This window comes from Hyalella azteca, unplaced genomic scaffold (assembly GCF_000764305.2).
Source record: "Hyalella azteca isolate HAZT.00-mixed unplaced genomic scaffold, Hazt_2.0.2 contig399, whole genome shotgun sequence".
Lineage (NCBI taxonomy): Eukaryota > Metazoa > Arthropoda > Malacostraca > Amphipoda > Hyalellidae > Hyalella > Hyalella azteca.
The window spans coordinates 178,684-195,188 of NW_025930751.1; the positions used below are offsets into that span (position 1 = coordinate 178,684).

At 42.1% G+C, this 16,505-nt stretch overlaps 1 protein-coding gene across 1 annotated transcript in view; it reads right to left on the reverse strand.

Annotated features, from left to right (window-relative positions):
• The window catches only part of LOC108670871, a 49,476-nt gene that overhangs the window by 10,988 nt on the left and 21,983 nt on the right, over positions 1-16,505 (reverse strand). The window contains exons 23-48 of the mRNA XM_047879748.1: positions 16,199-16,429; positions 15,725-15,895; positions 15,261-15,398; positions 14,481-14,669; positions 13,850-14,021; positions 13,048-13,231; positions 12,528-12,700; positions 11,661-11,830; positions 9,714-10,184; positions 9,387-9,491; positions 9,039-9,102; positions 8,393-8,543; positions 7,848-8,020; positions 7,525-7,706; positions 7,073-7,333; positions 6,527-6,751; positions 5,955-6,104; positions 5,266-5,411; positions 4,733-4,873; positions 4,324-4,456; positions 3,677-3,805; positions 2,843-3,034; positions 2,489-2,681; positions 2,148-2,271; positions 1,368-1,547; positions 871-1,049 (exon numbers count right to left, since the gene is read on the reverse strand). Coding sequence (XP_047735704.1) covers positions 871-1,049; positions 1,368-1,547; positions 2,148-2,271; positions 2,489-2,681; positions 2,843-3,034; positions 3,677-3,805; positions 4,324-4,456; positions 4,733-4,873; positions 5,266-5,411; positions 5,955-6,104; positions 6,527-6,751; positions 7,073-7,333; positions 7,525-7,706; positions 7,848-8,020; positions 8,393-8,543; positions 9,039-9,102; positions 9,387-9,491; positions 9,714-10,184; positions 11,661-11,830; positions 12,528-12,700; positions 13,048-13,231; positions 13,850-14,021; positions 14,481-14,669; positions 15,261-15,398; positions 15,725-15,895; positions 16,199-16,429 — 4,627 coding nt within the window. The remainder of the gene's footprint in view (positions 1-870; positions 1,050-1,367; positions 1,548-2,147; positions 2,272-2,488; positions 2,682-2,842; positions 3,035-3,676; positions 3,806-4,323; positions 4,457-4,732; positions 4,874-5,265; positions 5,412-5,954; positions 6,105-6,526; positions 6,752-7,072; positions 7,334-7,524; positions 7,707-7,847; positions 8,021-8,392; positions 8,544-9,038; positions 9,103-9,386; positions 9,492-9,713; positions 10,185-11,660; positions 11,831-12,527; positions 12,701-13,047; positions 13,232-13,849; positions 14,022-14,480; positions 14,670-15,260; positions 15,399-15,724; positions 15,896-16,198; positions 16,430-16,505) is intronic.

The following is a 16,505-nucleotide window of genomic DNA, read 5'->3' on the forward strand; positions in this document are numbered from 1 at the left end:
TATCATCAAGACTGAAATCCGAAACATTGTGGAGGTAAGGAAATATTTGCTAATATAAGTTTGAATTTGTGCTACTACAAATTCATATTTGAGAATGGCGCTTAATTATCGGCTGTTATTGGAAGCTTTCACTATGGCCTATGGCAGTGGGCGAAAAAGTGCTTATTCGACCTTCCATGATACATGGAATCTTGTGGCAACGCAAATATCAACTTACGAGTTAACGTGTTAACCGTCCATGTTGCCATATTGTCAGTTACCACTCCAGCTACAATGACTAATCGCGTCTCACTGTCAGCCCAATAATCACAAATTAAGCAAATATATTAAAATTAATTCATTTTTTCCTTGCAAACTAATTACAATAGTTCCATATTGAGGACTATTCGGCTTCTTCAGTACTTCTGGAATCTAGACTCATTGCTGCATATAAAAAGAAAATCCTGATGTTTAATGGCAAAAAATTAATAGATGTGAGACTTGTAAACAACGAACTCAGTCACGACAGACTACATCAGCCCACTGAAATGCAATCACCAGACTATGTCAATTGGTCCGTGTGAATGGCAGCCGTTGCATATCCAACACAACAACTTTACTGAATTTAGTTACTTATAATATGAACAAGAGACGCGTCGCTCACGAGCAGATCAGCACGTAGATAATGGCTATTAACGTTGGTTTTGGTCCTGCAGTAGTGCAACACTCACTGAGCTGGTCGCTGGAAAAGTCCTGCAGTGCAACTTTCACTGAGCTGGTCGCTGGAGAAGTCCTGCAGTGCAACACTCACTGAGCAGGTCGCTGGAAAAGTCCTGCAGTGTAACACTCACTGAGCTGGTCGCTGGAAAAGTCCTGCAGTGTAACACTCACTTTGCTGGTCGCTGGAGAAGTCCTGCGCAGGCTTGCCGCTGATCACGCTCAGGAGTTTGGTGTTGAGGCTCTGCAGCTGCAGCATCAGCTCCAGCGACAAGTCCACTTCGTTCATGAGGGACAGCGAGCCGCTCAGCAAACCAAACGCAGCTGCCTGTGCCCCCGCATTGCCGTCAAGCCTGCCAGCACAACGGTGAAATTAACCCAGCCCTTGACAGGCAGTCCATTAATATACCACTGTTCAATGTTCTAATCCAACTGCCACTGGTCTTAATGAGCAACTTCACTCTCATAAACATCCATAACATTAGAACCGAATTATAGAATGCAATCACTTCTAATTATGTAACTTACTTGAAGAAAATGCTCTTCTCCAAGTATAATAATCATAATATTAGGCGACCAATCATGAGCATGAGCGTGCTCAGCGCTTCATTTTGATCGACCATCACGGCTATTACATCAGTTCAAGTAAGAAGAGAAGGAACTTCACTAACCGTCCTTCTATGTCACTGATCTTTTTCTTGGCTTGGTTCTCGACGAGGAGCCTGACGAGGTCGAGGTTGTCTGTGTCGCCCAGAGCGTTGAGGGTGGCCATGACACCAGCCGCCTGCTGAAGCGCCGCCTCCACCGAGTCGTCCGACGCCATGCTCGAGGCGATGTCCGCCGACAGCTGCCTGCTCAGGGTCCCCGTCAAGTATAATTAAAATTCATAAATTGGTCATTCGGTAAAATTTAGACATTGTATATTGATGAAGGAAACATTTATATTTTCCATTAACTATGTATCCATACTACGGGTTTTCGCCAATTAATAGTTGATATAACCAAGAGAAAAGTGAAATGGATGTTTCGCAACGGAATTTCCAGTCTGGCCCCAACAGAAAAATTCATAATTGGTGAACTTGTGCAGTCAGGATGTTTCATTTTTTCTTCAGCAGTAGCATCGAAGTACAACCCAGATGTTAGTTTACAATTTCCGATTTCATTTAAATTAATAGACACATAACTTTTCAAATTCCGGTCCCTTTCAATTTGTAATTATCTAGTTGCTAAATTATCTTTGCTTCTAACTGTTGCAACCACAATGTTTCAATTTTCCTATTATTGTCTTCCCACTTTCCCAGGTCGTCGGAAATGCACGGATCCAGGCACTATGAATTTAAAGCAATTCCAACTTCGAATTTAAAGGAATTTATTATTATTGTGTGATGTAAAAGCAGAAAATCAGTTAACAATTTATGAGATCAGAATACATTGAAGTGGCCTGTACTCACCCCAAGACTTGGGCCGACATCGCAGACGGCAGGGAGAGGGTGACGGGTTTCGATTGCTCGGTGCAGAGGCCGAGTGAGTCGCAGACACGCAGCCACACCATCGCGCCAGTCGAGCCAGACTTCACTGCAAGTTTTTGGTAATGAAATTGAAACTTTGAACCGTTCTTATGCAGAACTTCCAATGAAAAAATAAGCATGTAAGACTTTGAAAGCCTGTGAAATGTCCAAAATAGTTTCTGGATTTACTTCTCACTTATTTAAACGCTAAAAACTATATCACAGAACATCCTTTCGCATCCCTTTGTGTTTATAAAGAAATACCAAAGGATTTTTTTACGAACCGACGGGAATAGAGACATTCATGCTGAAGGCGTCGCCATGAACGGTGCTCAACCAGATCGTCTTGCCGCCGCCCAACCCACTGACGCTGTAGCCGAAGGTGAAGCTCAGTGGGTAGTCCGACTGATCGTCCGTCCATAACTCGGCCAGGAGGGCAAACTGCGTCACGAGAGCTTCACCCGAAGCCGGTTGAACCTAAAAAATTATTGAACCTTACAGCTGTTTTGGTCACTTAACTTCATGGATCACAATAATTTAAAAATCGTGTGATTAAAGCCTGTTACTACGAACATTTGACTCGCGTATTTTAAGAATATAATTTTGATCAGCTGACGTATTAATTTCACGATACCCACCTTGAAGCTTCCGTCCGTAGGAGGGGAATTAGTTCTGACGATGACGTCAGCATAACCAGCCCTGGCATCTGCCCCATGGCCGCTGGTCACCAGCAGGCGATACTTGTACCGGGAGTCGTCCTCGAAACGCTGCCCGGCGGCGGACGACGCGGGCGAGATTATCAGAGGAAACGGACGTCGGTTCGATTCTCCCTGCGCACAAAAACGAAATCAAATTGTTCCACTTCTATGAGGTCTTCACAAAACTCTTTGCTTCCGCTCAAGGCTGCATAGTTCAGTCAAATAGAATAATTAGTGCGGGGACGGAGCGAATTGGTCACGAACGATGTAAAAGGAAAATCGTGAGTGCAGTTTAGATGTTTTCTTAAGGCCTAGGAAAAATTTCGAAGTACATTTCATAACTTAACACTTAAAACGAAAATATCCTTTTGGTTCAAGGCCAGATGCGTCTTGGAAAATGCTTGATTGATAGAGCGAATAGTTAAAATCAGCCCCAAACATGAAAATAATAAAGGTGAACCACATCCATTTGATCGATGTTCAATTAAACCTAAAAAAACTCAGACGTACACCAGCTCTTCTTAAGTGAAATAATGAAACTGATCACGCTAGATGAGTGATAACTGCAAAAACTACAGGAAACATAATTTTGCGAACTGAATACAAAATTTAAACTTGAAGTCTAATCTGAACTCTTACAAAGTTTCTTATTAAAACAGAATAACCTAATTATAACAGGGAAGCGCACGCTTCGATATTTTTAATCAGATTTTTTGCTCTCCCTGCGTCTGAATTATTGGTCACAGCATCTAAGAACATAGAGTAGCAGCTCACCTCGAAGGTGGTGGGGCCCGCCCCAACAGACGCGTTGATTATTTCTTTGTACGAGAATCCTCTCTGCACGACTGGCTGCCACTGCGCCTCGGCGTCCGCGTCGGCCGTGAAGAAGGCCCTCACTACCACCTGGAAATCTCATGCGAATCAGCAAAGACTTGTTTCCTTCAATTATATATTCAAGTGACTTTCATTTGAAATGGTATGATAACTTAATTTAAATCGCACGGGAAATTGACAGAAAATATTCGGTGTTTGTTCGGAAAAAGAAATTGAAATATAAAAATAATTTATGATAAACTACGATATTGCAGGGAAAATGGTTAAAAAATGTACACAAGAACTAAGAAAGAAATGTACACTAAGAACTCCAACGAGTGAGCCCATACAGGTTGCAAGCACTTCTGCTCATAAGTACACTAAAAGGAACATATCCATGCTGCCATAAGAGGCTACATACGAACAATTCTTTACATAATATAGTATGATTTAAATGCATTCAATTGGACTGAATTAATACAATTGAGCTATTGAATAAATGTGACGCCATCATAAAAGTGAAAAATTACTACTCAATGAGCCCAAGTGTATCCAACTTGATATGCGTTTAGTGAAGCCCTGGTAAGAAATGCTCTCCTGAGAAGTACCTTTTCATTCGGAATGGCCTGGATTATAGATTCTTCCAGGGAGACCTCGGGCAGTGTGCCCGGCTGCAAGTCGAGGTTAAGAGACGCGGACGCCGTGCGAGTGTCCTTGGACACCGTCAGTGTCAGCTTATACCTGCATGAAAAAAATTGGAAATTACGCACACAGATATTTGCGCCAGCTCTGCTGGTAAAGGGTCTATAGACGAGGAGCATTAAGCGAATGTGTCTGTTAAATATGCTCATTGAATTCAACTCTTTAGATTTACACACATTAAAATTAAATCATTTGAGACAATTATCGCCACCAAGAATATTCAAATAAAATATATTCTAGCATCAAGTATAATATAAAATAAAATATATTCTAGCCTATATTCTAGCATCAAGTGACTTGATTAGATTCACTGACATGCCAGGCTGCAGGACGGAGGCCGGAATGACAAGGTTCATGTTCGTCGTGGCGTTCTTGAGCTGCACCTCTAAACGCGCCACCGTCCCGGCCGCCCCGCTGACGAAGCACCCGCTGCCATTCATCGTCTCACACGTCCACCTTTTGAGATAAATCCAATGTCTCTTCTTCGCACGTAATGGTAGGCTTAGTTAAGACATCAACTCGAATCGAAACTCCATCTTAGACCTCCTATCTATCTGACTCGTTGGCTGCAATGCGTTTTGAATCTTTGTTTCTCTATTTCTATTTCTGCAAAAATAAGCTGCCGAGCAACGGTTTTAACTGAGGGGAATTTCAATTTAAAAGAAAATACTCAAGGAATATCAGGCAACCATACATAATAAATTTAGCCAAGATGACGTGAGCTTGCATAGGTATTGTAGTGCGTCACTAAAAAGACGATTACATAACGTTGTTATTTGCTTCTCAAACCATAGTAAATTATATTGAGATGTACAAGTATCTAAAATGTTTTTTTTTCTCGGTCTTACAGAAAGGCCATATTTCCTGGCATGTTGTCGCGGTCGCGGGAACGGCTGCCGCTCACACGTATCATGTTGCCCGTGCCTGTCCTGAGGCTGGTGGTTGATACCACAGCTTCGAGGCCTAGAGACTGAGTCTTGATCAGAAGTTCTCCCTGCGAAAGTACGAGTACAATGATAATTAAACAATGAATTAGAAACATTGAACTAAAGTCATAGATTGATTGCCTAAACTTTAGGTCTTATATTTAGCAGGTGCAAAGAGATAGCAATAGAGCAACCTTCCTTATCATTGTTGAGTATAATTTAGATAATTTTTACACGGCAACCTTCATTCTCATTGGTCAGTACAGCAAAGAACTTCAAGCATTTTTGACAGAAGATTTGCATTACTCGATGTGTAGGTAACTATTTACTTTTCTTCTCCAGAAAGTGAAGCTTACCAATACGATTTCTTGCATCTATTTTTAAGAACATACTTTATAAGTCAACCCATTTTCAGAAAAGTCGGTAGCTGTTATGTCCACGAAATTTTGCTTTTTGACTTCTTCATTATCCATGGTTTCTATTTTCTGTGAGCGAAAATAAGCTATCTATCTTCTTCATCATCATCCGAAATCCCAATATATTACCCATTGTGGTTAATCACAAAATGTGCACCATTACCGTCAGATCTCACAGGCATCATTAGCGCTCACCTGCCCCATGTTCGAAGGCGCATCCACCTGCATGACAGTGACACCGATGACATGCGTCTGTCCGCCCGTGACGAGGTTCATGGGCAAGTTGACGGTGTCTCCGTTGAAGTCAGCAAACACGCTTGCGTCGCCGTCAAGTGTCCAAAAGTACTGGGGTGGTGGCAAAATAGATACAGTTGAGGGAACGTCCGAGGCGACCATAAAAGACTGTTGAGGATATTATAGTGCAACCGTCTTGAAAGGCAGACAAAGTTAGAACGTAGAACATCCTACTCATACTAGATGTCGAATGCTGCAGTGTAGAGAATACCATTATTGGGAAGCTTAGAGTTCTACAAAGTTACGATGTTGTTCATGATGGCTCATGTCAAAAACTCCTGACTGTAAGATTAAAAAATCAAAACTACCTGCCGTATGAATACTAACCCTATAAATTTCTTAGAAACACAAAAAAATTAAATCCATTCTAAAGCCAAATTCGTCTTAAATTTACGTTAACTCTTGCACCAAGCATTCCTGTTTTCTGTCATTATTATTTGATATTATGTAATAAACTTTCATTCAGGTTAAACCTTGAGCTTTGAAATGGAGGAGTCGTCGGCATTATTGCAGGCGTCGACGATGGCCTGGTATCCGTACTGGAAAGCCGGTGCGATGGACGTTGGGCCCTGGATAGTGACGCGGTACTGACTGCTCACTGGCAGCTGCTTCACTGTGATGCCCTTCGGCTCGCTTGAGTCTGACCCGTCCGTTGACTCTGCCTGAGCTATCACCAGGTATGCCAGACCTGGCTTGAACTGTTAACACAAACGTTCATCAGAGAAGAAAGAATGGTGGTGACGCTGAAAATCAACGTTGGCTCACACGCATCAAAAACGGTGACCAAAAGTGAATGGATTTTCGTCAGAGAGCGTAATATTGAGTTCGTAAAAAATAACTCGAGAATAGACAGCACATCGTGATCTTGGAAATTGAAGTGACAAATAAAATTTTTTGAAAAGTTTCTGACAACAAGCTGGAGAAGACCATTTTGTAAACTTCTGTCTTATTCGACAACGGGGTAATATAAATACACATGGCATTAAAACATTCTACGGAAATAATAATTAGTAACTTACTATGTTTCCTTGCAGAACGATGGCCTCCCCCTCATTCGTGACTTCTTTCTTCATATTATCTCTGAGTTTGTGGATGCTGTCCCAGGTGTCAAGCACGTCTTTCTGAAGCATGGACGAGCCCTTTGTATCAAAGGTGATGTTCCAAAAGACGCGCGCTTCGTCTTTGAAGAGCAAATAGCGCTCAGGCTTCGCCAGGATCCTCACTTGCGTGCCGTTACAAGCCTGATGATCACCGACCAGCTCGAAGTCCAGCGACTTTTCCTGAAAGATGGGGGTGAAGGTTGTATCACCGGAACGCCAGAAGGCAGTTGGTAGGAGAAACACGTTCCGATTCTAATTTTTTATGCAATAATTGTTTACAGAAAAATTCAATTCAATTTTTTTGCAAAATTGACTTCAAATTGTGTTCAGTGTTCGGATTTAACTGTGAACGCAAGAGTGTAGCAAGAGACCTTCGTCACAGGCTGAACGACTGTGATTTTCCCAGCAGCAGAGGGCAACGAAGCCTCGCCGACGGTGAACTGCGTGACGCTGCCGCCCGCCGACGAGAAGGAGAGCGCCGTGCCTGCTGCCACGGTAGCGTCCGATCCGAGCGAGTAGATGAGGCGGTCATCACGAACCTTGCACGTCGCGCCTGGGCCCAATACATATTTAACATAAGACTTATAAAATATTGTTAGTGATAAACTTTTACCTCAAATTAGACTTATATAATATAGGTTGGTTCAGATCAACCTACACTTCAGATTAGACTTTTGTTGAAACCATAGCTCACCGGAGCCAAAGGAATTAGTGTCTGTGAAGACCTTCAAGCAGTCGCCCTTGAGAGCAATGTTGGTGTCGAAGACGACTTCGAGCCTGCGGCCGCTGGGCGACAGAGTGGCGTTTGAGGCGTTGGGTGCGGGACCAACAATTTCCAGAGTCGCATACTGTAGCTTCACTGACCCGCTGAAACAGAATAATGAGTGACCGATTACTTAAAGTTCAGATCAGCAACATTGGAGCAATTGGATTTTTGGGTTCGATAAAAACAGCCAACTGTGAAAAGGTCTGGTTGGAATCGGCGAGGCGGCTCGTCGATTAAGCAAATTGAGATGCGCGTTCGAGACCAACAGCAAGCTGTGAAAACACAGAATCGGCGACTAGCCTAGTAGCCTAATCCTCAAATCTGGCACTGTTATTATTATCATGTGTAAAGTAACATTAATAATAAACCAACAATGAAAGCCAGATACCCTTGAAATGCAGACAGAAAACAAATCAATTAAAGGCTAACTTCATTCAGATAGCGGAGAAAATTGTTTAAAAATTCCCACTCACTCTCGAACAAAACGGAGCACGCCGGGTATGAGCAAGGCCCCGATGGAGGCAGTCCCGACAGGTGCGTTGGTGGGTACAATGCAAGTCATCCTGTTGCTGGCCGTGTCCACGCTCGTCGTCTCCAGACCCATCACCAGCTGCGGCAACGGCGCTGCAAGAATAACATTCGTCGCCATCAATGAGAATTACTAGTGCTGTCTACAGTGAAAGCATCGAAGAAGGATTAAAAAAATTCTTATCGAATTCCTTCAACTGCGATTGAGAAATTGGTCAGGTATAATGTTAATCGACGATATCGATTAATTGTGCATTAATTGTAGTTGCCACAAATCTATCGAAAAACAGTTCCGAAGTCCCATGCAGATGTTAATTATAATTTCCAATAATTCAGATCACAAGTTTCATGGTACTAAACATTATTTTTACTACGAAACCAACGTGTCTTTAACGTCTTGATGCTTCATAATAACTTCTTGTATTATCTCTCCTATTGCACCAAAAACAATGGCTGTACGAGTAACCCCACATAGTGTGGTTATTCTGTCATTTCTGTGGACTATTTGTCTTTAGAAACGGAAAGTTCTCATATCCCCCCGGCCTTGCGAACTTTACATGGTGCACTTATGTAAGATGCGTTAGAGCTTACCTCCGTACACCAGTACGCAGCGTGACTCTTCAGACAACTTTTCACTCTCTATTTTAACGGTAACCTGCCCAAGGACATGACAAAGTTACGAGCGATATTCTCGCTATGCTAGTTATTTCAGACAATTATTTTAAGCAGCATAATGGCCATGATATAAGATTAAATTTAAATTTTCAGTAGTATGAACATTATTCGAAGGAACAAATGATAGATTCATATTATGAAAAATTATCAATTAACTAAAATACCACCCTGCACTTTAATAAAATTATATTAAATAAGTAAGAAATTCATACATCGCCATCTACTTTCTTTCACTTCACTTGGGACATTCCTGGTGCCACCTACCGGGATGGGAGTCTTGTTCTCTATGCGGCTGTTCGATTCAATGCTGATCTTTGCTTTGGTTGAGTCGGCAACCGTGATCGATGAGTTCGAGCGCACCGTGATCGTCTGGAAATATGCATAAGAAACGGTATCTTTTTGAACGGTAACTATTAAAAATTCGTTCCGGGCAACCGAATAATTTCAAATAATACACGCACTAAAGGGATGGATATTCCGAGAAATAAGTAAAGCGGATAGTAACTGTCAGCTTTCAAGTCTTCTTATATTTTAGCTGCTGCAGTGAAATATCCGTGTCCATTGGGCACAGCGACCATATGGCCAACTCACCACAACGCCAACCATTCCGGCCGCAGAGTTGGAGCTTCCTTGGGTGGGAGTTGCGAGAGCGCCGCTAGTTGTCGGCAATGGAGTACTTCCTGCTGGAGGCGCTCCAGTACTTGGAGGAGGACCGTTGCCAGGGGGAGGGCTGTTGCCAGGGGGAGGGCTGTTGCCAGGGGGAGGAGGACCGTTGCCAGGAGGAGGGGGACCGTTGCCAGGGGGAGGGGGACCGTTGCCAGGAGGAGGGGGACCGTTGCCAGGGGGAGGGGGACCGTTGCCAGAAGGAGGAGGACCGTTGCCAGGTGGACCAGTACGTGTGCCAGGAGAAGGTGTTGGTAACTGAGAACCATTCTGTACAGGCGTCGATGTTGGCTGCCTAGTTGCAAAGTTACACTCCAGGTTCCAGGATCCCTCTCGTAAGGTGCCAAAGCCAAGGACGAGCACGTCATCGCGGAAGATTGTGTTACTTGCCATTATTTTCTGGAACAGAAGATAATCAACTCGTGTTAAACAATAATATCTTAGAAACATAAATTGACTCGTGAAACAAGCAGAGGTTAACTCACGGCAATCAGTTGATTTCTCAAAAAAAAATAAAGTACTGAAATAAACTTTCATATTTTTGAAAAGAGGTAACCCCTTCATCCAGTTATAACAGAATCACGACACAGGCCAGTAAAATCTTTCTGCAGAGGAAAGCAAATTAAGTATCTAGTGAAATAGACGATATAAGGGAAACCACTTTACGCATCTTTATTGGTGCATCGGTCATGCCAGCCAACGCAGTATTTAACTACGTCACCGATTAGATAAGAAATGCTAAATGCATCAATCCATTTTTAACAAACCATTCGTAGATGATAATTTTTTCCCGCTAAGTGAACCATATATCCTATATCAACGTCCATCTGGTAAAAAAATTTCCGGGTAGATATTAAAAACTTAGTGGAATAAACGATTTGTCGTAGAGCCACTCGAGCTGACGCGGGGCAGCTGAGCCACACTTGCCCCCTACCGACTTTTGGCTCTAGAGGGCGCGACTTAGGGCTTAGGCTTCTACAGTCAGCCACGAGCTGTCTATGGTGACGCTAAGGCCGTATTAGTACCCAAATTCAAAGAAAGCTTCTGGAATTTGGCCTGCCATCATTGACTCAGTTAGGAACATTCCAAATAATAGTTTGATTTGCTCATCCATCGTTACGCTTAGCGCACAGTAAATACGAGGAACATATAGAAGCTGATCGGGCGTACATCGACGATATTTCGTGTCCTGATATTACCTTCAAATTCGATCTTAGTGGGGCAATAGTAAATCATGACAAAACTGGTAAGAAGAGATGAGATCAAAATGTATTTTTTTTTAATTATACACATGAATTTAATTTGGATGGCGCGAAAACGTTTTTTCATACGATGAACGAGAATAAAGTGAACGTGTCATGTAAGATGTGAAATTAAACTGGCTTCTCTTCAATAAGCAATATTTATTTAACCGAATTGGGAGAAAAGGAATCTGATAATGCAGAGATTATCGATCTCGATCTAAGCTAGTATTGATTAAGAAAGACGAAATTAAATTGTACTTCACAAATCAAAGCTTGAGTAATATCCCCGATACGATGGGTAGTGCGGGTACACTCTTGAATAATTCCTATATGTTCGATATTTCAAGCATCGAGAGCACAAATAAACTTATTAAATATATAATTGATTACAAAGACCGTCTTAATTCTTCATAACGTTTTACATTAGATTGCCCTATGTAAAAGCATTTGAAGATTGAGAGATACGTTTTGCCAAATATGTATCGGAAATAAATAATAAAACGGTACTAACATTTAATTCAATCAATAATCATTAGCATTCTAAATGTTCTTTACAACCATTATAATAAAATCAAGTTTTATAACTGGATAAGCAAGAATCCCGCGTACAGAAACTTGAAATGCAACTTACGTTAGCATTGGCGTCGATTAGGCTGCAGTTCACGAGGCTGTGTGTAGTTCTCCTGAGCCCAGCCACTTGCGCCCGCAGTGTCACAGTCCGGCCTGAGCTGCTGGTGGACAGACCGACGCTCATGGCCACGTCCAGGACTGATGGCTGCAGCGAGCCAACAGCTGTGCAGTCTGCACCAACAGCAGGATTATTTTAGTGACTTTTCAATGAATTTATGTGTTCAACGTGTTGATGTTAATTAGGCAGTGTGCGCGACGTTTATAAGTATTTTTGACCTGGAAAAAGTTTTTAAGACATAGTTTACGACGGTTAAAAGTCTTAAGGTCATGATGTACGGTGGTTAACTGGTTACACGTTTTAAGGACACCTGGTGCACTACGGTTATAAGTTTTTAAGTTTTGGTGTACGACGTTAGAAGATTACGAGACCTGATGTACGACGATTATAAGTTTAAAACCTTGTTCTAGGACGATTATGAGTTTCTGGGGCTTGATGAGAATGTTATGGCTTGAGAAGGCAAGCTAGTAACATTTTGTTGCGGTGATATGAGCAGGCGCAGGAAATAAATAATAACATAGATTAAGAAGACAGTTGCGGCTATAGCAAAAAGATTCTGTGTTCTTCAAATCCGAAGCAAACTTTGCCTTAAGACTAGATTGCGTTCTTATACCACATTATACATTAGATAAATCAAAACATTTCCCATATATCTAATGCACAGGAAATTCATGTCCTAAGAGAAGGTAAAATAATAATCCTATTCACACTGTACAATGCATTGACACAATCTTTGATCAGATGCACGATTGTACCTGCACTGGTATCCATCCAGCAAGAAATCATTAGTTTACAAGCATCATCTCTCACTGTTAAATGCGGGATCAGAAGGCGCCCGACATTTGCCGCATAAATCCGTCACTTTGCGGGACTGCGGGACGCCGTCACAGCCGACGCAGGCGTTGGTGCCGTCACAGACGCCGCACTTGTCGAGCCCGTGGTCCTTGGGGAGAGTTGTGTTGCCCAGCACGCAGTAGCCGCACCTGCGATGAAATACTCACACGTTATCCTCTAGGATGTGAGGTTATTATAAATTTTACCTGTAAATTGATAATAGACTTGCTCAACATTCTTAATTTAATTCAATCTAATTCTCTACAAATAAAATTGTGATCAGTCAAACAAAATAAGATTTAATGATTGTGGCATTCAAACTAACAAACGAAAGTACCAACTTTAAAATTACAGAAATTTTGCAATTAAAACACCGACAGCATAAATTAAAAAATTGTAAATTAAAAAAAACTTTAATTTGATTAGATTTAGAAGTACAATGTAAGATCTATAGAGAATCATTACAAAAATTATTCATCTAAGCTAATTGACTTACGCATTGATGCTTGCATTTGAGCCGCGCTGTCCATCACACATGACAGCGTCGGAGAGACTCATGCTGCACACGACGCTCGCAGCGCTCGAGCCTGGCGTGATGCAAGCGCCTGCGCAGTTACGCACGCTGCTCAGCTGTACGCCTGTGTTGCCTCCTACGCACTTGCCGCAGGCGAACACCGCGTCTGCGGCAGACAAGGTTCATCTCACAATCATATTGATTACAGCTGCAACGAGTTTTTTTATAAAACGATAAGCTAAAGCACAAATAGAAACCAAGTTACGATGATTGGACCAAACTCAGTTATAAATAGATTTAATGTGATTTGCTTGAAACAAAAAAACGAAACAAATGGTGAAGTGATAGGTGGTAGATACTTTCTTAGTTAAATATTTCTTAATATTCAGAAATTTCTACTTAGAAGTGTAGAATGATCATAACTGTCTACATGCTTTTTGGTTTTGACGGACTAACGGTAGATGTTTCGTGAATTGAATAAATTTTGATGCGAGGCATAAGAATAATTACTATATCATTGAGATATAATCAATGAGAGGCCATGGATCCTCTACAGCAGAGGTCTCAAAACTACGGCCCGCAGCTAGGTTCCATCAAACCCGCCTAGGATATCTCGTAGTTCAACATAATATGTATAAAAATCGAGCGTGGCGTTTATTCCTGGTTACGCTTGAACTAACAGTAAAGGGGCGTGACCGGCCCGCGAAGGTTTCAGAAAGCTTGCTTTTAGCCAATGGTGAAAAAAAGTTTGGAGGCCCCCGGTCTACAGTCGAGCTTCACTCACTGCCACCGACGTCTCCGTGGCAGTCAGTGCAAGTGGAGTTGTTGCCGCCACACACGCCACACGCGTCTCTCGCCACCGCCATGTTGGCCTCGATGACAGCACCTCCGCCACAGGCTTCCCACTCAGCCACAATCATGGCGGGGACTAGCGCCCCGCTGCTACCTCCTCCGCACTGCAGTGCGCATTAATACTTATATTAATGACACTGAACTACAGTGAATATATTTACTATTATATGTAAATGTTTTATTTTGAGAGCTTGTCTATTCGCGACGTTGATAGGTGGAAACCTACGTCTACTGTAAAATATGATTATGAATTTTGTCAATTTCGGCTAATCGTTCGCCCAGGCACCCCATGCCAAGAAGAGATTGGGCAACTTAGAGCCGCAGAAAAAATAATCCAAATATCTGATTTAAGATCGTATTTATTATTCTTTCTATCTTGTGTTAAAAAATTATGATACGACAATTGGTACCTTTTACCGATTATCAGGATAATAAAGTAGGACAAAATATTGTCTTAACACATCAAGTCGTGAAATTCCTGTATCAGCTCTTCATTCCGGGAACTGATTTGCATGGAACTTTTTGTTATATTGTATCAATATAGAAAATGTTACTAGGCTGACCAGAGGACAGTTAAAGATCTGGACGTTCTTGACGACAGCGTTCTGAGTGTTCTGTACATCGCTCAGGTCCCAGGCGGTGAACATAAGCGACGTGTGCAGGATGGCGTCCACTTTGCCCCAGGGCCGCGCTAGCGACGCGTTTGGTAGGAACCGAAGGAAGGCAGACGGCGGCAAGAACACGCCAGGAACCTGGCAAAAGAAATTTATTTGCCATTTGTTTCTTTAAAATCATTTGGTTTCTTTTTTCATTAGAAAAGAGCTAGATTGTGTAGGAAGAATATTCCAATATTAGTCAATTGTTGAACGAGACTGTTACGACAAGATGTCATTTCCACAAATAAACTGCAATGCTGTCATATACAGATTTTACAATCGCGCTTGAAAACGAATAATTTATTAAAACCAATGATATTTTGATTTCTAATTTACATTTTGCGACGAGAAAGAAACAGCCGAAACGATTTGGAGCTTCAACATGATACTATATAATCGGAACCAGGTAGTTTATTAATTAAATGAATTGTTCAGATAAATTTCATCAGTAAATACCGAATCGTTACCAAACTTGTTCATGTTCACCAAAACGAATACTTCGTATGAAAGGGAAATGAATAAAGAAATATGACAGGTTCACTTCCCGTCCGTAATATGGAAACAACACCTAACAAGAAATCAGGCCTCAAAGATAACCAGATAAGCTAAGATTGAGCATAAATTTTCCATTTCAGCTCTAGACAGAAGCACAACTAATGAATGAAGTATCAATGCCGGCACACTGACCATAGGATAGCCTCTGCTGAGCTGCATTCGGCCGTCAGTTCTATTGCTGTAGGTGGCTTGTAGCTGCCGGAGCGCCGCGCGCTGCAAGGTCTCCAGTTGCTGCTGCTCTGTGCTGGTACTACGCATTTGCGCAGACATCTGCATCATTGAACAACAACTATAAACTGGGGGCGTAAGGCAATAAGTACCTAGATCGATACTTTTTGCATCAATACTGATACAATCCAACACATCTTCAATCTAATACCCATGTAGAAGTGATCAGAACTATGAAGTGAAGGCCTCTTTAGTAACAATTAAGGCGTGCACAACGAGAACGTCGAAAGAAAAACTTAAAATAGTGTCATCCAAAATTTGGGTGCCGTATTGCGCAATATATTACAAAATAATCATATCTCGGAAAATTTACAGCATTACTTCAATAAGCTAAAGAAATTGATTTTGTAACCCAACATAGTACGCACCCTCGCCGCAGACTCCAAGTTCTGACGACACGTCGCGTCCGCGATGACGGCCGCCGGGTTCTGCTCCAGGCTGCAGTTCGTGCCCAGCAACGTCTGCTTCATGTCCACGAAGCCTTGGTATCCGCCAGTCAGCACAGGCTTGTCGATTGGCAACTGGTTCAAGTTATCGATCTGGAATAAAAACGTTGGTGATTTTTTACAGCGAGTTTTTTCGTGAAATGCATTTGCTATAACAATTGAAATAAAATTTTGAAAATAAGTATGAATCCAAAGTTTAAAATAACTACATGTTATTTTTTCCCATTATAAACACCAAGCTTCTATGAGTGTGACACCCTACATGATGTACAGGAGGATTTAACTCACAGCAATTGAACACTTCAATAAGGGAGCAGCGTGAGCCAATATTTAAACCCAGTTTTTCAGAGTTGTAGGCACGCACTCTAAGAAAAATTCAGTGAATCAAGAACTCACTGCGATCCAATTGTTGGCACCCGCCGTCCTGTACTGCCAGCGGCCCAGGGGGCCTTGTTTGGCGTGTAACACGGCCATCCCCAAGCCGCCCCCAGCGTCTACGTCCTTGTAGAAGAGCGAGCTCAGGTTCGCAACCGAGAAACCAGTTTCGATATTTTGCTGTGACAGCTTTGGAACTGAGCGGAAATTGACGACGTCAAGAGAAACCGGGGCGTCATTTGTTCCTTGAACCTGAAACAGAAAGTAGATAATGTCTACAATTAATATGCGTTATGAATATTTTCCAAGCCACCTTTTTCGAAATTTA